The sequence below is a fragment of the Alligator mississippiensis genome, chromosome 1 (genome assembly GCF_030867095.1).
Source record: "Alligator mississippiensis isolate rAllMis1 chromosome 1, rAllMis1, whole genome shotgun sequence".
Taxonomy (NCBI): Eukaryota; Metazoa; Chordata; order Crocodylia; family Alligatoridae; genus Alligator; species Alligator mississippiensis.
The window spans coordinates 167,464,225-167,484,599 of NC_081824.1; the positions used below are offsets into that span (position 1 = coordinate 167,464,225).

At 45.1% G+C, this 20,375-nt stretch overlaps 1 protein-coding gene across 1 annotated transcript in view; it reads left to right on the forward strand.

Moving 5' to 3' along the window:
- The first annotated feature begins 3,539 nt into the window (after positions 1-3,539).
- TTC27 (tetratricopeptide repeat domain 27) overlaps positions 3,540-20,375 on the forward strand; it is a 228,411-nt gene continuing 211,575 nt past the window's right edge. Inside the window, exons 1-3 of the mRNA XM_014600026.3 lie at positions 3,540-3,710; positions 8,736-8,916; positions 18,308-18,437. Coding sequence (XP_014455512.1) covers positions 3,620-3,710; positions 8,736-8,916; positions 18,308-18,437 — 402 coding nt within the window. The 5' untranslated portion in view covers positions 3,540-3,619. The remainder of the gene's footprint in view (positions 3,711-8,735; positions 8,917-18,307; positions 18,438-20,375) is intronic.

Sequence of the window (20,375 nt, forward strand, 5' to 3'; positions counted from 1 at the left end):
AGAATTCATTACCTTCTGGGAACTAGAAGCAGAAATATTCCAAAAGGAAATTTCATTTTAAATAACTAAAAAATATATCAACAATGTAAGTCTATTTTTTCCCTTTTAACTAAAGTCTTAGTCATTGCTTGTCAGTGTTTTCATGAGACAGTGAACATTGGTTGGGGCATTCATTTTTTATTTTAATCTGTCAATTAGGCTAATTTTAAGAATTGATCATTTTGATTTTGGAGAATAAAATCTATTTAAGTAAATTCTGATCTGTAAGTTGTTGAGGCAGGTCATTTTATTAGCTGCCTCAAAACAGTGCAATTTTCCTCAGAACAATGAAGAAACAAACCTAACCTTTGACTACCACTTAAAAAAAAAAATATAGGGATAACAATGGGAAAAAAGATGCAGACAGGCTTGTCCAGGGACAAGAGGAATAAAAACAAACAAACAAAAAAAAATCTACACACTACATGCAGCCTTCTTTATACAAAAATGTAAGTCAATTTAAAGTTGGGGTAAAGCTCAGACGCAACATAAAATGGACAATTAAATGGGTTATTGAATGCCTCATTTCACTGAAACATGATTTCTGGTATACCAATACAGCTGTCAAACATGAGCCTTCAGGAAACAGAGACAATATATTTAGGTTCTACTAAAACAAACACAAAGAGACAGCATATTATCATGGTTATTCCAAACAGGTTTAGTAATTACTAGTACATTTTAAACTGCAACCATTTCCCAGTTTTACAAAAACAGAAGATGGAAACTGATGGTGTGGTAGGTGATTCTACAACCTTTTGCCACCAGACTTAAATCCATTCTAGCTTCAGAAACTTGTTGCCAGTTGATGGCTGTTCAGTGTCTATATAAAATGAATGATAGCTGTAGTTAAGAAAATAACTGTAAAAGCAATTTAGTAGTGCTTAACATAAAGTTTGTCCAGTATCTTTGAAAATGTAACACATTGAACAATATAAGAAGGGCTGTTGCTGTGTGAAACCCATGAACGCCCAGGGGGACAGGGCTGTCCTTGCATGGGACCTAGGGAGAGCCCACGTTAACTGCCTGTGAGCAGTTAACATGAAGCCTGAACACTCTGGTACCTGCCTCTCCCTCTGCTGTGTGGGAGGTGTGGGGGGAGAGGTGCTAAAAAAGTGTACATTTTTCTCCCACATTTTTACTTATGCAGCCTTGCCACTGGAAAAGAAAAGAAAAATAATCCATAGAATAATTTCACTTTGACATCATAATAGCATATATTGGTATTCTTTTGGTATCGATTTGATATTGATACACTTATAATATCTGTACTTCCTCTTAAAGTTTATTCATTTCAAAGCAAATTCAAGAATTACAGAACTGTCTGGATTTTCTTGTTATGTGGCAGAACGTTCCCAAGATATATGGACAAGCTTGATGCATCTTGGAATTGTAATTTATTTGTTTAAAATACGTGGATGGAACTCCAGGGAAGAAGCAACATTTCAAAAAGCTTCCAACTGTCTCAGGGCCGTCAAACACAGTGGGTCTCTCTCCATGAGACGTTTACTGCAGAGCTGCCTAATTAGCTCTGCAGCAAATGTCTCTGTGTCTACAAGTGTGCCCCTATTAGGGCACACAAACCTGATAGACTCCACAGCAGGCTAGTACTTGGAAATACAGCCATGAGAGTTGGGAGGTGAGGGCTCAAAAGGAGGTAGGGCTTGCAGGATGGTATAAACCAGGGGTGGGCAACTATTTTGCCTGGAGGGCCACTTAATGAGTTTTGATAAGCTGTCGATGGCCACAAGGGTAGCCCTGCCCCTTGAAAGGTGTCCCACTCCCTGGTCGCTATCTTGGGACCAGAAGTCCTGCCCCAACCCCTGACTTTTGCTGCTGGAAGTCCTTCCCCTTGCCCCTAGAAGTACTCTTTTTGGGGGGAAGGGAGGTATTAGTGAATGCAAGGTGTATTAGTGAAAATGTTTAGTATTAATAATAGTCCAATTTGGCCAGTAAGAAAAGCAGATGGAAAAACTTGGAGACTGTCAATTGATTATAGGGCCTTGAATAAGGTAACGCCTATGAGAGCCCCCATCGCTGATAAATTTCCAGAAATGATAGCATCAATAGTGGGTGGGGCTAGGTATTTTCCGGTGCTGGACCTTTCAAATGTTTTTTTTTTGCTAGTCCCTCCATCCAGTTTCATGGTATAAATTTGCTTTTACCTTTAAGGAACAGCAATACACCTTCACCAGAGTACCACAAGGATTCCACAGTGTGCCAGCTATTTGTCATGATCATGTGACAAAAATGTGGGAAAAGTTGGATGCAACAGACCAGCATCAGGTGGTCTCCTATGTGAATGATGTCCTAATTGCTGGTACATCAGAAGAAGATTGCAGGGAGTGAACAGGTAGAGTGCTAAAAATCATAGAGGAGACAGGATTTAAGGTAAACCTTCAAGAGGGCAGGGGTTTTGCTATCTTGGAACTGGAAAAAAATCATATACTAAAAATGAAACATTTACTATAACATATTTTAATTTTATTTCAAAAAATATTTTTGTCCTGATTTGTGTGTGTTTGCATAGTGTATATAGAGGCAATTGGGGTGGGGTGGGGTGGGGTGGCTGCTTAGCAGCCAGGGCTACTGCCCCACTAGGTGCTGGTGCATCCTGTATGGAGGCACTGGGTTTCAGACGTGCAGCTGAGGGCTCTGGGCCAGAGATAATTGTCTTTTAGCTTTTGGAGGGGCCCGGCAGGCTGGATGTCATCACCAGGTGGGCTGGATCCAGCCTGCAGGACATATTTTGCCAGCCCAGGGAATAAACCCAGAGTGGGGGAGACTTGACTTGGAAGTAGTTGCTTGAATTTGCATTACAGTTAAGATACCAGAGGACTGGGTTGTAGCTACCTCTGATGAGTGGTACGGAGTCACCCTCCAAAGAGCCCTGTAGTGGTTAGGTATCACGTGGGGGCTGCATGGCACAAGGACAGCCTAGCCTGGGTCAGGGACCCAGCAGGATCCTTGATGTAGGCCCAGGAGTGGCATGCAAGCAGTCTTGCCGGGTCCGGGACCCCCTGGGTCGTAGAAACAAAGGAGCAGCCTTGCCTGGGTCCAGCACCCTGGGGTGTGGAGGAGCCCGAAAAGTACGAGACTGTGGCCAGGGGCCGAGGAGCGTAAGGGGGTGAAGGAGCCAAGGTCCAGGGCAGTGGGTTAAGACTGAGTGACTTAGGCATTGTATGTGCTGTAGCAACTGCCTCAAAAATTATCCTAGGTTTTGAGCAATCAGGGCTGGCGGATAGAAACAATCTCTTTTACTAAGCCAACAAGATTTTTGGCAAAAAAAAAAAAATTATAAAAATAAAATAAATATTTAATTGCAGGCTTTTGGGCACAAACAAATCCTCGGTTTTGAACGCGTTTACTGTTATCGACTGCACGTTGTACACGGACTGAAGGTCCTACACCCAGCACCATGAGCGCACACCCCGCCACGCCCAGAACGCAGCTCCCGCCCCACAGAGCGAGGGCGCTCCTGCGCCTGCGCCTGCCACTCCTGCATCCCAGCATGCCGTGCGCGGGTGTCATGGCGGCGCCCTGAGGCCGGTGGCGGCACGTGTGCTGGGAGGGCGGCAGGATGCAGCTGGCGCTGGAGCGGGCACTGCTGTGTGGTTTCTCGAGCCCGGCGGAGGTTCGGGGCTGGCAGCAGGGGGAAGCCGCGGCGGCAGGTGAGAGGGGCCCGGGGCTCGGCGCAGCTGCTCCGCGGCGGCTGTTGGTGCCCGTGGGGGGCCGGCGCTCTCCGAGCTCGCTTCAAGCCGCCTCGCTGGGCGCGGGGTGGAGCCCGTGCTGCTGCTACTGCAGGTGTTGGGGCTTGCGGGCTGTCGGGACCTGCGGGGTAGGTAGGCCCCCGGCAGCCCGGAGATCCCCGGCACACTCGTGCTGATGCCTCTAGTTGAAGCCAGCCGAGGGCGCTGGCTTTGATTTTGGGCTCGGACTTGAGCCCGAAATCAGGCAGGAGGGAGTGCCCTGTCTGCGGGAGGCATGGGGACAAAATGCTCATCTCTGTTTGGAGAGGTGCTTTGCTCTGCTGCTGTACCCTGAAATCAGGCATTGGTTAGAGCAAGGTGGCCCCTTCCACACCGAGGGAGGACTTGTGGCAGCATCCGGTGAAGTAAACTGTTGTGGAGGGGAACTGATGCCTCTCTGAACTTGTCTGTCTGCACAGTGCGCTTGCCCTGGTTTCTGCCCTATCCTGTGTTTGGGTCCCTCTTGTGCTGTGCATGTTTCCTGCTAGAGTGAAATGGATTCTTATTGGGAAGGTTTGAGGAAGCCGCTAGTGTCTCATTTTTATTATCTGAGGCTTAGTGGGATTTTAAATCTAATCTCTTCTTCTGCTGGTGTACCTTGAGCACAGATAAGCTCCCAAGGACCGTGGTCATGTTCCCACTTGCTGAAATGTTTAGGATGCATAGAACATAAAAAAGACTTTTCAAGGTGGCTCCAGCACAGAGGCAGTCAATTATTGGGGCTGGAAGGCCACTTAATGACTTCTGATGAGCTGTTGTGCAGAGGGAGCAATTGATCATATCTGGCCCTAGGGCTGTCTGCCCTGCACCCACCGCTGGGGGCATTGGACGGAGTGGGTAGGCAGATGGAGTCTCCATAGAGACCAGCCTCGGACCACTGCTGGCAGGACCCGCTTGGCCCAGCAGATTGGGATGGGGCTATGGGTGGGCTGGGAGCAGCAGCCAGGAGTGGGATGGGTGGACAGAGCCAGGGCTGGGATGGTGGGGAGAGTGCAGGTCTGGGGCCTGAGGCAGAGCTGCAATCTGCTTCTCACATGTCCGTGTGACAGGCAGCAGTTCTGTGGGCAGGAACATGTGGGGCTTGGATCGTGGCTCTGTCCCGGGGAGCGTTCCAGCTCTGTGCAGCCACTGTCCCACGATCTCAGCCCTGGCCCGCTCCTGGATGCTACCCCTGCCTGCCCACTCCTCCGTCCCATCCACCTGGCCGAATGCACCCTGCCGTGGGGGTTTCAGGCCCGTCTCCATGGATTCTGCCCCACACCTTCTGGCCCCCCTGGTGGTGGGTGTGGGTGCCTGGGCAGCAGGGCTGGGTCTGGCAGTGGTGGTGACCTGGAAGAACCAGCTGGAAGGAGCCGCTGCCACCATGGGGGTAGCTGGGAAGCTGAGTCTGGCTGCTGCACCACCCCCAACTCGCTGTGTATATCTTGCCTACCGCACTCCTACAGGTGGTGAATTCACCCTTGTTCAGATGGTCTCACCTGCTTCATTTAGGTTCCTACACGTATTTACCAGTGTAGTATCCAAGCACCATCTAGTAGTGCTTTTTAAGCATCTCTCACATGATTTGTTCTTTCACTTCTGGACAGTAAGAACATTAATTATGTAGTGCCGCGGTTTGATAGAGCATGTGTTGCTATCTGTCTGTCAGGTACCCCTGTCCCTTGTGGCAAAAGGTGGTGAGCTTTCTCATAGTCCTTAGCTTTTGTGCAAAGTGTTCCCTTGCACCAGGTGAGCTTCATCCTTTTTGTAGAGGGTGCTGTTCTGTTTTTGGGGGTGGGCAGGAGTGGAGTTTCAACTGCTTAGCTATGCTGTGTCCAGCCTGCTGAAGACCTTAAATTTGACTTAGCATTGTTTAGAATGAAACACAGGTTTGATGTTCTTGCAGTTGTCTGTGTTGTTGAAGAGAGTGCGTTAGCATTCTGTATTAGTTACATTATTGTAAGGGGTGATGGCTTCATGCCCAGTTATTACTTCCCATCTGGACTACAATATATACAGCTGAGGTCAGGCTGTCATTTGCCAGACAGATTCTCAACCAACCAGAGATGTCAGAAAGTGCAACAAGGGGATGTTGCTGTGTAAGGCCTTTGTGTTAGCTCTGCTACCTGAGCTAGCTTGGATATGTCTACATACTTTGTAGTTACACCTTTGTTGAAAGGTAAGTATCTTGAGTTTGCTCAGGAGCAGAAAGTTTAATTCTGGGCCATTGTCAGCCAGAACAGATGTAGCTAGTGTGACTTGCTTCAGGATTGGTTGCAGTATTAGAGGTTGTAAGAGGAAGGGAAGACTCTTTTCCTGAATGAGGCACTGGCTAATTTGGCATGAGTGGCATCAGCTAATCTTGATGCTTAATAAATTAGAAGGGCAGATGTATAGGTCCTGGACAAGATTCTTAGTATTTCTTGATATGTGAATATGCTTTGCTTTGTGCCTGCATTTCTGAAGTTGAGTCAGGCTGTTTGAGAAGCCTTCCTACATGTGCAGTTTGTTATAACTTTATTAGGGATGCACTGATTAAAGATTTTGTTGGCCACTTACTGATGGCCGATTATTGACCAGCCATACCAGACATTACTGATCTGAAAGCCAGTTTACAGGAATGCAGCACAGCAGTTTGGAGAGCAGCCTCCAGCCAATAAATCTGTGGAGGAGAAGGGGCAGGGAGAAAGGAAGGGGTAGATTCATAGATTCATAGATGTTAGGGTCGGAAGAGACCTCAATAGATCATCGAGTCCGACCCCCTGCATAAGCAGGGAAGAGTGCTGGGTCTAGATGATCCCAGCTAGATACTCATCTAACCTCCTCTTGAAGACCCCCAGGGTAGGGGAGAGCACCACCTCCCTTGGGAGCCCGTTCCAGACCTTGGCCACTCTAACTGTGAAGAAGTTCTTCCTAATGTCCAATCTAAATCTGCTCTCTGCTAGCTTGTGGCCATTGTTTCTTGTGACCCCTGGGGACGCCTTGGTGAATAAATACTCACCAATTCCCTTCTGTGCCCCCGTGATGAACTTAAAGGCAGCCACAAGGTCGCCTCTCAACCTTCTCTAGCGGAGGCTGAAAAGGTCCAGTTTCTCTAGTCTGTCCTCATAGGGCTTGGTCTGCAGGCCCTTGATGGGGGGTATGGGGGGGCAGATTGAGGCCTCCACCGTGAGACAGGAAGTGGGGCAGGGGTAGGTGCTGCCCAGCCAGGGCAATGAATGCAACCCCGGGTGCGGGATGGAGCTGTGGATGGATCATCTGGGCGGGGGGGGGAGGGGAGTGGCTTCCTGCCACTGCCACACCCTGGTGGGAGGCATGGGGGGCATGTGCCCCCCTGGATTTGTGTGTGGGGCAAGGGTGGGCTGCCTGCTGTGGGCTCAGGGCCAGGAGCTGTCAGCCTCTTCCCAGCAGGGGGGTTCGGCCGGGGCTGTGCCGGAAGAGACTGGCACAGCCCCTAGCCTTGAGCCTGCAGCGGGCAGCCTGCCCTTGCCATGCACACAAACCTGGGTCTCCCCTAGGGGTGTGCACGGTGGTGGGGAGATGCCCCTCTCCCTCCCCACCCCCTGCGCTCCCCAGATGTGCCACCTGCAGCTCTGTCCCGCTCCTGGGGTCGCATTCACCACATTGACTGGACTGTGCCTGCCCCTGCCCTACTTGCTCCCTCACTGTGGGGGCCTTGATCTGCCCCCACCAGTCTCTGCTCTTCTCTGCCGTGCCCAGCCCTGACTTACCAGTAGGAGGCTGCTCTCCAAGCTGCTGGGCCGCATTTCTGGCTGTGTTCATGCTGCGGCTGTTTGCTTGCACACAGCATTTATCAGTGACATCAGCTACACTGGCCAAAAAAAACCGATCGCCAATAATATTAAGTGTCCTTTTATCGGTGCTGATGCGATATGTGATCAATATATCAGCGCACCTCTAAACTTTCTGACACGAACAGGAACATTCAGAATAGGACTTTCAGAAGTGCACGGTTTATCCTTGTCTCTTGGAAGGGAACATGTTTCTTGTGGATGTTTTCAGCAGCTTCCTGGAAGGTCTCTGAGATTTGTGCTGCGCTGTCTGGAGACTCATTCTTTGAACTTCTGTAGTTGTTGAATTCCATCTTTTCCCTTGTCAGAAAGGTATCTTGTGTTTTCTGAATAGCTCTTTTAGCCTGTGAAATGGTGTTGTAATACAGTGTAACACAAAACGATATCTTGGTGTTTTATCAATGCATTTAAGATACTTTTGGATTCAAAATTAAATTTTTGGTTATGTGACTTAAAACTTCCCACATAATTTTAATGTGTACTTAAAAAATACTTCCAAGTCTGTCCCCCAAAACTTTGTTTTCCTTAATGATGTTGAAAAAATATGACTGTCTTATGTTTTAACTATATAATTTAACTCCATATAGCAGTTATATTTTCAGTGTGAAAAGTTGGCATCAGTTCTGTAATATTAGTCTTGAACTACAAGATGAAACTCTGTTGGTGCTATTTTTAAAAAAAACAAATTTGACTTAAAAGTAAAAACATCTTTTTGGCCAGCTGATGAAATGTTTTTTCCAAAACTTGGAAAATGTTTTCACTCATAGGTGATGTGTGCCTCCTGAGGCTGGGGGGTGGTGCACGGTGACTGCCCGCAGGCAGTGACAAAGGCATTGGTGGTGAGGGCGGGCTGGGCAAGGACTGTCTGCAGGCGGCTGCGGCGGTGTTGGGTGGGGAGGGGGCCCCGTGGCTGGACACTGAGCCCAGAAGTCCCAGCGGCACTTCTCGGGCTTGGGGGGGGGGGGGGGGCACCAGTGCTCCCCCTGCCTGTCACCTAAGCTGAGAGTAGGAGGTGCATGTGCACCCCCGTGCCCTCCCTTTGCTTAGCCTATGTTTTCACTTGAATAGTACTTGTGACAACTTTAAGTTACATGAAAGAAAGATGTAAAACTATATCACTGTTTGTTTGTTTGTTTGTTTGTCTTTTATATTTCAGAAAGTGGATGCTTATTGCAGTCCTTTTTGGAAGGGAATTATGAGGCCATTCTATTAAGTGAAGTGATCCAGAGTGTTCTCAGTGTACCCACAGTGAGAGAGGAGAAGATTGACAGCTACTTGGAGAAGGCAATTTTAGCATTCCTGGACTCTTCCAGTGAAGATATTGATAACGTGGAAAGGTGGAAATGGTTTGCTTTATTATGTATAAGACTAATAGAAGCTACTTAGAGCTAATAGAGATCATTTAATCTTCTTTAATATTTGATGTGGAAAATCAACAATTTTTCTTCCAAGAGGAGAAATCACTAAACCAGGGGTTGTTAATTGGGGTACACGTAACCCTGGGGGTACTTTGAAAGGTCCCAGGGGGTATGCAGGGGTGGGTGGGGATAGAGTGCTGCCACCCGGTGCTGCTGCCTCCCAGGAGCAGAGCCAGGGCGTGGTGAAACCAGGGCTTCACAGACACTGCGCTTCCACCGCTCACCACGCCCCCGCTCTGCATCTGGCTGCTTGCCCCCCACTCCCCTGCTCAGGATCCAGCCGCTTGCCATATCCTTCCCCCCACCCCCAGTACACTTACTAAAAAGGGGGCTGCCAGGGGTGCACTTGTTAAAAAGGTTGAAAACCCCTGCTCTAAATGGATTTCCTAAGACTTATCAGTTGACTTGGTTCTTTTATAGAAAGGTGTGTGCTTCTGAATCTTAGAGGTGATAGTTGCTGGTGAAGCTGCTGGCATAAAGAGGCTAATCAGTTGCAGATTTATCTTCTCCTTTTTCCACAATTTATTATTTCTTGTAACTTTGTGAACACTGTATTGTACTAATAACTGAAGTGCCATAAAGCATTATATAACAAAGTACGATCTACATTTTAGTCCACCTTGTAATGAGAACATTTTATCTTTTGAAAGTATAAAATGACTGAGATACCATATTTATTTGCATACCACATGTACCCCACCCTCCAAAAAAAAAAATCAGTGATAAAAAATCAGGGCAAATCTTCCATAAGAAAACTGAATTCTTTCCTAACTGTGGTTGAACAGTTTGCTTTTTAACACATCAGTAGGTGACCTCATATCATTACTTTATGTAGGCCAACTGTACTTACTGGTAGTATACCTATACTTGATATCCTATGTTTGCCGAGTCAGTCTTGTAGCATGCTACATATGAACATGTGACCATGGATGGAACAAAATGGTTTTATATATATTTTATAACTTGTTATAAATTACATTTTCAATTAAAATGTACATTTTTCCCTTTGCTCTGCTTTCTCAGAACAAGGTGTGTGTCTTATTTAGGGGTCTGTGGTATGTAAATAAATATGGCATTCACAGGAGAATTATTGGCTATGAGTAGTTATTTCCTTCATAAGTCTTCATACAAAGCCCACTTATTGCACTTCTACTTTGATGCATTCGGTCTCTTTTGTATCATTAGATGTAATGTCTGGGTTTAGTATTTATAGTTTATCAAGTAAATTGTATTGACAGGATTTTGGCTTGGTTGGTGTGGATAGTTTTCTAGCCCCCAAATGGAAAAGATAAAACAATTCTGTTGGAGGAAGGGCAGGAGGAGGAGGACCAAAGCAGAAACTTCAATAAAGCAATTAAGTCTCACAAAGAAGTGCAGATACTTAAGATTATCTACATACATTAAGAGAAGTTTAAGAACAGAAGGTGGTTTGGTTAGCATGTCAGCTACACACAGTAGCAAAAATTAGCAAGTAATGCTTAAAGAAGATTTGTCTGAGAATGCTATGCAGTCTGTCAAAAAGACGCGTCCACCAGCATAGTTAAAGGATTTCTTGGAAAGAGATCCTGAGTTATAAGAACACAGATGCACTGTGGTGTGCTGTTTAGGTCACCAGCAGAATAATCAGAGATGTAAAAATCGATGGAAGTTGCTTTAATGGGTGGCTTTGTCTAGGGGTGCACTGATTTAAAGATTTTTCTTAGCTGATACCAATAACTGATGATTAACTAACCATATTGGCAAATGTTGATCAAATAACTGATATTTAATAGTAGTGCAAGGCATTTTAAACTACTGACAGTAGTTTTTATTTAGAGTGCCGCAAAGCAACTCAAAACATCATATTGGACATCCCATGAACCAGGAGCCGCCTCCTGCCTGCTCCAGCCCTCAATGAGGAAGGCGGTGACTACCATATTCCCATTCACGTCACCCCGTCATCCACAGCTCCTGCCCACATAGCTGCCCCCCCGTGCAGCCTGTGCTGCCATCCCACGTGGGTGGGGTGGACCCTCGTGTGGACAGTGGTGCTGGGTGTGTTTAGAGACCCAAATATACTGCGGCCTCAGTGCCGGTGGGCCCTGCTCAACCGAGCTCCCACAGCCTCTTGGGAGAGGCCACTTCTGCAAAGGTGCCTGGTGTCTGGCAGAACGAAATGTCCCTTGTGCGGTGCTTTACCCTGCCTGTGCACAGCCCAACATCTCCACAGCAGCCTGGAGCTCAGGCCCCACTGCGCGTGTGGCATTACTATAGCTGCAGTAGCAGGAGCTGGTAATGGTCACTTTGTTGCTGAATGTCATACCCTGTGACCACTCCCTGGTGCCCCCTCCTGCTGCTTGCTGAGACCTGTAGTCTGCCTCAGGTTCGGGTTAGTGGCAGGGCATGGGGACTGGACTATGCTCACCAGGGTGCTCTAGGCACATGGCCATAATTATTGGCTAGAATAACCAAAAAAAAGCTCGTAGCTGATAATCGGGACTCGTAGTAGAGATATCTTTTATTAGCCTAACAAGATTTTTGCAAAAAAAATTCTTTAGTTGCAAGTGTTAGGACACAAGCACCCTAGATTTTGTGCCCGTAAGCTTGCAATTAAAGAATTTTTTTTGCAAAAATCTTGTTGGTCTAATAAAAGATATCATCTCTACTATGAGTCCTGATTACCTTTTCCTCTAGACCAATAAGGCTACAACCTGGATACCTGGTACCTGATAATGTCATTTTTCCTTTATCGGTGCTGATCTGATGTGCACCGATATATTGGTTGGCTCCCTAACTTTAACTGCCACTTTGCTTTTGTAATCAAATACTAGCTAAGAATTATAGAGGAGTATAGTCTGGAGATAGTCCTTAGTATTTTGAACAAAGAGGAAAATCTGCTCCATCAAGGTTCAAAATTTATCAAAACTACTAGCCTGGGGCCTAACTTTAATCTCTAGGCTAAAATGCACCTTTTCTTTACTCCCATGTGCTATCCATTAAAGAATTAAGGTTTTTTAATTCTTACTCAGATTTTTTAACTATTTGGGATAAAAGATTCAGCATAATAAAAATACCTACATTAGCGCTGTCCAACTGCCAAGCCCTGGAGGGCCACACACACTGGAGGCTCCACAATGTGGCCTCACTGTTTGCACCACAGGTCCCTGGGCAGCTTGGACACTCCCTCCTGTTGCAGTGTGCCCAGACATGCAGCCCCTCCTCCCCACTGCTGTCCTGGATGTGCATCCCCATGTCAATGTGCCAGTGTGCATCAGAGGTACTAGAGCTGTTTGCAGGACTAAGAAGACAGAAGTACAACAGTTTTAACAACAGAACTACAGTGATTTGCCTTTGGAAGGTTACCTTTGTAAGCATATAAGGTTCAGGAGCATTTCCAACCTGGAAGCTTTGATTCTGCAAAAGGGGCAGCATTAACTTAAAATAGTTTTCTAATTGTGATCATGCGGATTTAGCAAGCCCATCTAATTTAATAGACTTTCATGGGTTCTGAGTTAGTGGTAGCTCTTAAGGGGAAAGTTGAGATGTTATTATGACTATCTCAGTGAAGGGATCAGCTTGTGTAGCCTGAAAAAGCAATATGCCATGACACTTTGCTAAGTGAGCATAGAAAGGTAAATGGCAGAATAAATGTTAATGTTTAGCACTAGGAAAGGGAATGGGGGGAAAGGCCATTGGATTTGAACTCGGGAAATTTGTGTTCCGTTTTCTCTCCTGCAAACTGTCATACGACTTTGAACAAGTTGCTGCACCTCAGTTCTCCTTATCTATTAAAATAAAACTAGCTGATTCTGTAAGCTGTTAAATCGAAAAATGTCACTGAGGTTTACAGGCTGTTTCTTTTGCTTTTATAGTTCATTGTAGTTCACCTTTTGGATGGCCATGGTTATTAACTTTTCTGATCGTAGTGAATTCACTCATCTTCAACAATTTTCTTGGCTAAAATTGGTTAAATAGAGCCAGTTATCTAGGTAAGCTTAGCTTCTCCAAAATGAAGGCCTTTTTATACCCCCAAGTGGCCACTTTGTGGAAAAAAATGTATGTCAGTTTTTCTGTGGATATGCTGACTCCTTGATTGTCCTCCAGTGGATGTGGAGATTTACATAAAATAAAGATGCAATTAGTGATCCATATGGAGTGTTTTAGATTACAAGATTCTAGCTCTCATGGGCTCTGGAGGAAAAATAATGCAGTAAGACACTGACTTGTGATTTCCAGTTGAAAGGTCATGGTTGATGTTTTGGATATTTGAGCTCGAAAGCCCATAAGCCCATAAAAATATAGCTCAATAGGAAAAGATATAGTAGGATCTCTATTTTGTTTAAACAACATAAATAGAATTCAGCTGATATTCATGATTACAAGATGAATGTACTTTAAGAGATCTACTAAAGAGTCCTCATCTGCGGTCAGAATAGTTAGTGTATTTTAAAATCAGCTGCTCTTTGAATAATACTGGCTGTGTATTTCTGAAATACTAATCTGCTAAAGTCTCCTACAGTCAAATCTACCTCTGTGTGGTTTAGGTAGGAAATTTACAAGAACTTTCAACCTGAGTACCTTTTCTCTCCCAAAGGACAGCTGTACAATGTGACGTATTAAGTCTAATAGTTTTGTCCTTTTTTTGAAGTCAGACACAGTATTTCTATAACTTAACATATATAAAAAGGTGGGTCTTTTTTGGCAGAAGCAGAAAACATTTCTTGGTACTCATTTAAAAAATAAATTCTTACCTTTTGAACAAAAATACTTTTACAGGGTGGATCAAGGAGCCTAAGCTTTTGAAATTGTGAGCATTTGGATCTGAGAATCACTGCACTCAAGTATATATTGGGTAGAAAGAGAGCTGTTTATTCCTCCTTTGATTGTGCTGTACATGTATTTAATGTAAATGGAATTTTCTTATACATTAATTCTAATATTTTTCAAGGTAAATTAGTCCAGAGTGAAATGGTGATAAACTCTCTCTGATAATATCAAGCAAGTGAATGTTCTGGTTTTCTTCAACAGTGTAGTTCAGTGACAGTGTTTCTGACCTTGTTAAAAACAATTGCCTGTGAATTAAATTTGTTCATTTAGGCCAGCCAACCATCATTATAATGTATTTTGCCAGTAGAAGGGAGATTATAGGTCCTTTGAGTCTGCTGGATCTTGGAACATATAGGCAATATCGTGTATATATGTAAAGGGAGCACCTTTTACATCTCTAATTTTTACCATCATTTCAGAAAGACATTGTCTTCTGAAGGAACAAAATTTGATTCTCTTCTGTTCTAAGAGTTATCGTCACAGCGGAAGGAAACACAGCTTATGTAACAGTGATAGGGATAGAATATCCCCAGGGTATTCTGAAAGGGCTCAAAGACCTGTTAGGGTAAGCAATAAAATGCAATATATTCCTCCTTACTTTGCCATTGACATGTACTTTGTTTTCCACTCAGTTGTTTCCTTGGCCTTGAAGTAGAGTGCTTTTCTGGACACCAAATTTAGTGTTGACCCATGCTATTTTTTTAAAAAAAAGGACCAAACCGTATGAGTTTTCAGGATATATATATTGTATGTTACGCCTGGGAATTTCTTGTGGGGGGGATCCAAGCTTGGTTCGCTGATATGTCTTTTGCCCTGAAGAATAAGGATGAAGATTTTCTCGCTGTTGCTACCACTTGATTTTTAGGTATTTGAGTCAGGAAATTAGTTTCTGAAATTGTTTTTAATAGCACTGTGTAAGAAAGGAGGGAGGCCAAAGTATAAATAAAAGCTTGAACCATCAACAAAGTTGGTGTAAGCACAGCCTGGCTATGGACTTGCTTTCTTCTTAGATGGTCTCTGTGTTTTATAACACAATGTACAAGCCTATTAGTGTTTTTCTCTCTTAAAATAAATTGTTTTCTCTACATTTTGGCATAGCGTATTATCCTAATGTCGAGAAGCTCCATGCGTGGGCCAGGGATCCTGCTGTGTTAGGTGCAGTGCAAACTTAGAATAAAAAGATGGTAATTGTCCCCAACAAGCATACAATTTTAAGGTGAGATACTGTAATACATCTGGAGGAATATAAGGAAAGAACAAGATAATACTGCCTATATTAGCAATGCCTTGGTAACAATACACTTGTTGCTTTTTCAGGGTGATGGGGTAATTTTGCAGATGCTCATAGGATGCTGCTTCCAAGTGAAGAGGGGAAAATGAGAAAAAAAACCCCATGAAGGTGCCCATGTGAAAAATTAACATATAGCTGAAGACTGGCTTTTATTTGGCCAACTGGAGTCAACATTTTGATACTGATTGAGAGCTTGATTGCTGAGGGGCGAATTACCAGGAAAATTAAAGCAAATAGAGTATAGTTGATGTTATAAAGAAGGGGATATAGCAGAGATAAAGGGATCCAGGTACTCTTTTTGGCTTTGAGTTTTGAGATGCTGACAGTATTGGAGGGATCGAGTCTCTTCCTGGTATTCCCTTCTGAGATCTGGGACAGCCTGGCTCAACTGTTAAGCCTGGGCCTCTCTGCTCAGCGCTTAAGCACATTCTTTTCCAGACCTCTCTCTCTTTGAGTACTCTGGCTTACTATTTTCCTTTTCACGAACACACGATAGTCAAAATGAACACATTGCAAAAGAAATTCTGAGCCATACTCCAGTGGCACTTACTGGCAGCCCCCAAGCAACACAGTCCATACAAAACAAAAAGCACCTGTGCATAAATCCTTGTCTGAGTTTCCTTAACATTTGGAAGTGTTTTTGCAGGGTATCAGGTGGAATTAGGTGTGTATAATTTTACGACAGCAGTGCCTCTCTGGCTGCACTTGGTGTAATTCAGGTCTTCTCTTCTAAGCCTGAGGTCTTTGTGTGAGACGGGAATTATCATACTAGATCAGACCATGGATCGGTCTGATATTCCTGTCTCTCATGGTGGCCATCCCCAGATAGATTGGAGGAGAGCATAATAATCCTAAAATAGAAAAATAGGTGTATATGCCCACTACATAGGCCTCTGGTGTCAGGTACTGTCTTAACCCCTGAAACATGAAACAGCATGTCCAAGAAGAGTGGTTGTTCCTTAAGGAGACAATCCTCCGTGCCCAAAGGGAGGTAATCCCAACAAGGGTCAAAGGGGGCAAAAGGGCGCAAAAGCCCCCATGGCTCACCAAAGGCATACGGGAATGTCTCCTAGCTAAAAGGGAGGTGTACACCCAATGGAAGGGAGGGGCCATCACCAGGAGGACTATACCTCGGTTGCAGGGGGGTGGTCAGGAAGGCCAAGGCGGAGATGGAACTGGGACTAGCGACCCAGATCAAGGACAACAAGAAGTCCTTTTTTAAATACATAGGGGGCAAAAAGAAGGTACCTGGTAATGTGGGGCCTCTGCAAGACACGATAGGAAATCTGGTTGTTGCACCAGATGACAAGGCTAACCTATTTAACAATTTCTTTGCCTCCATTTTCCTGAGCAGGGACCAGATTAGCCCATCCGCCGGGATCCCCTCAAGCCCCGGGGGAGGCACACCCAGGCCTAGGGTCAGTGAGGACCTAGTCAGGGAACTTCTGGAGGGACTGGATGTATTTAAATCAGCTGGTCTTGACGACCTCCACCCCAGAGTGCTGAGGGAATTAGCAGAGGTCATTGCGGGACCCCTGGCACGGCTTTACGAGCACTCGTGCTCTGGCGAGGTGCCAAAGGACTGAAAAAGGGCCAGTGTGGTTCCCATTTTCAAAAAAGGGAGGAAGGAGGACCCAGGGAACTATAGCCCATTTAGTCTTACTTCAATCCTGGGTAAGCTTTTTGAGAGAATTATCCTTGCGCATGGCCACGAGGGGCCAGCAGGGGAGATTATGCTTAGGGGCAACCAACACGGGTTCATTAGAGGCAGGTCCTGTCAGACCAACCTGGTGGCCTTCTATGACCAGGTCACAAAAGCCTTAGATGCAGGGGTAGCAGTGGACGTAGTCTTTCTGGACTTTAGGAAGGCCTTCAACACTGTCTCTCACCCCATTCTCATTAAAAAACTAGGGGACTGTGGCGTCAACACCTACACAGTCAAATGGGTTACTAACTAGCTGAAAGGGCCGCGCCCAGAGCGTGGTGGTGGTTGGGTCTTGTTCGACCTGGAGGGATGTGGGCAGTGGGTTCCCCCAGGGCTCGGTCCTCAGACCCACACTGTTCAATATCTTCATCAGTGACTTGGACAAGGGGGTAAAAAGCACCCTGTTCAAATTCACAGATGACACTAAGATGTGGGAGGATGTGGGCACACTAGAAGGGAGGAACAGGCTGCAATTGAACCTAGACAGGGTACAGGGGTGGGCAGATGAGAACAGGATGGGTTTCAACACTGACAAGTGCAAGGTGTTGCACCTGGGGAGGAAGAACCAGCAGCATACCTACAGCCTGGGGAACTCCCTTCTTGTCAGTGCAGAGGCAGAAAAGGATCTTGGAGTCATCATTGATGCCACAATGAACATGGGCCGACAGCGTGGGGACACGGTCAGGAAGGCCAACCACACCTTGTCATGCATACACAGAAGCATCTCGAGCAGGTCCAAGGAGGTGATCCTCCCCCTCTATGTGACATTGGTCAGGCCGCAGTTGGAGTACTGCATCCAGTTCTGGGAGCCGCACTTCAGGAGGGATGTGGCTAGCATCGAGAGGGTCCAGAGGAGGGCCACCCACATGATCAGGGGGCAGCAGGGCAGGCCCTACGAGGAGAGGCTAAAGGACCTGAACCTGTTCAGCCTCCACAAGAGAAGGCTGCGGGGGATCTAGTGGCCTGTTACAAACTAGTCAGGGAGGACCAGCAGGCACTGGGGGAGTCCCTGTTCCCCTGAGCACTTCCAGGAGTGACAAGAAATAACGGTCACAAGCTGGCAGAGGGTAGATTCAGACTAGACATCAGGAGGTGCTACTTCACTGTCAGGGCGGCTAGGATCTGGAACCAACTTCCAAGAGAGGTGGTGCCGGCTCCTACCCTGGGGGTCTTTAAGAGAAGGCTAGATGAACACCTTGCTGGGGTTGTTTGACCCCAGTGTTCTTTCCTGCCATGGCAGGGGGTCGGGCTTGATGATGTGCTCAGGTCCCTTCTGACCCTACAAACTATGAAACTATGAAACATTGTTTTCAAAATATTTGCTATTACTGTATTAAAATAATTTTGGATAGCCACATATTAAATACTTACATCTTTTATTTCCCCAGCCCTACTCTGCATTACTTGGTGATATTTGTGTTTCAAAAGGAAATTTTAAGATTGAGAGGGAGATATTTAATTAGTTTGAGACTAAATCAGATGACTTTTTAATTTTTTTTTTCTTTCAGACAGAGATTAGTGTTTCTGCTTGGTGTGGGCAGTTTGCAGCTCTTTGTTCAGAGCAATTGGACTGGACCTCCTGTTGAGTTACAGCCTCAGGACTTTTTGCCATCTTCGTTGTTACAGCAATTCTGTGAGGTATGCTTGCATTTTAAAAAACTGTTTCTGAACAATTATTGTTATTCTGTTTACAAATAGCACAGTTCTCTTGACATGTTATATACCAGTGTACACAAACAAATGCTGGCAATGTGAATGATATGAGAGTTTTCTCATCTCTTTGCACACAAATCTCTTCTAAGCACAGACTTGAGAGACTATTTTGGGGGGCAAACAATTAACAGAAGTGTTGAAGTCAGAGGAGCTGTAGAGATCTGTGTCTTGTAAAACATCTGAGAAAGAAAAGTGAGCGGCATTCCACAAACATATTTTTGAAATGTTTCTGTTTGCTCTGTTAAAACATTGCTTACTACCTTGTGGACACAAGGTAGCTCTGCCAATTCATTCTTCATAGGGGCAATTTGTAGTGGGCTACAGAGACTGGTATACATGAGACTTAGGCCGTGGATTCAAAAGTGAAAAGTGCAAGCACAAACTTTTCATCTTACCCATGTATAGGACTTTTAGGTGGCTTCAGAGCTGCCATCTGGTGTTTTCCCAAGGAAGAGCAAGGGTTCTCTAACCATAGGGATTTTTTCCACTGAAATTCATAATATTCTGTTCCGACATCATAAGTAGATGAGTAATACAGAACTGGATGTTATTGATTTTTATAAAGTATCCACAGTAAAAGTGTCTAACCTAATTAAACAAGTAAAAGGAACATCAGCAGGGAATCTTTAATTCATTTTGGGCACAACATGATTTGATTGCAAGGTACTGTTCTCATAGTCATCTTCAGAGGATTTAGATTACAATGAATATGAAACATTTTTGTGATCTTTTTTAACTGGATGAAAGAGCGATTTCTCAAATGTGAAGTGAGATGCATTTTGCTTACCAGAATTTAAGTTTGATTTTTTTTTGCAACAACTTGCATAGCTATTGTGGTTTTTATGTGCACAACTTTTATTTTCTATGTGACAGTTGATATCAACATTTTTTTGCAAGAGTAGTTGTAGCATAGCAGTGTAATAGCAGACTCTGTTCTTGCTATCTCCTGAGTCCTTATCCTAGTGAGTCATGTACATTTACATAAGTTATTTAACAAATGGGAACAGGGTAGGACTGGCTGCTCTTCTAGTCCTTCTGAAGAGTTCTTGCTCTTTGCTGTGATTTTTGTCAGTTGTAACTATTAACCAGATTGGGGGATGTTCCTGTACCTGAGATCCTACACAGGATCTTCAGCAGTGACTTGGGTCATCAACCTATGGCCTGTGGTCCATATCTGGCCCATTAAGCACATTTATCTATCCTTTGAAACCAGGACATCAGTGGCGGTTTGGCAGTGGAGGGAATCAGTTGTAGTTTGGCAGCTGGAGAAGCAGCAGCAGCTACTGCCTAGTCACAAGCAGCTGCCCGCTTTCAGACCAAGCTGTGTTAATTGGGCCCACCGTTGCTAAAAGATTGCTGACCCCTGTTCTAGAGTATTGGAACGGAAGCAACATGCAGATACTGGTTTCAAGGGAAAGGCTAGAGGGTGTTCATTAGCATCCCTGCTCCCTGTGGTGTTAATGGAAGGTGGAGCAGAAGGTATTTGCTTTCACTCAAGTGTGCTCTGCTCTCTCCCCCAAAAAACTGACCAGTGTGAGAAGTGAGTGAGTGAAGACTGGGGGGATTGCTAGGCAGTTTCAAGAAGAGGAAGCTGACTGCACATGGCCTCAGATGTTTAAAACACAATATGAAAAATACCTTTGTTCACCAAAGAGTTTGGGGCCCTAGCCTGTCAAGCAACTCAGCACACAGTCATTCGAGAATGCAAGAAGGCAATCTTACTAAGCCTTTGCCTTTCTAGTCAGCCAGAAGGCTCCTACTGACTGTTGCTGTCTTGTATCAGCTTTTGCATAGTAGGTGCTCTAACTTTTTTTCCTTAAGGCATAAGCACCTTTTGTTAACTGAGGTTTTTAATGGAAACTG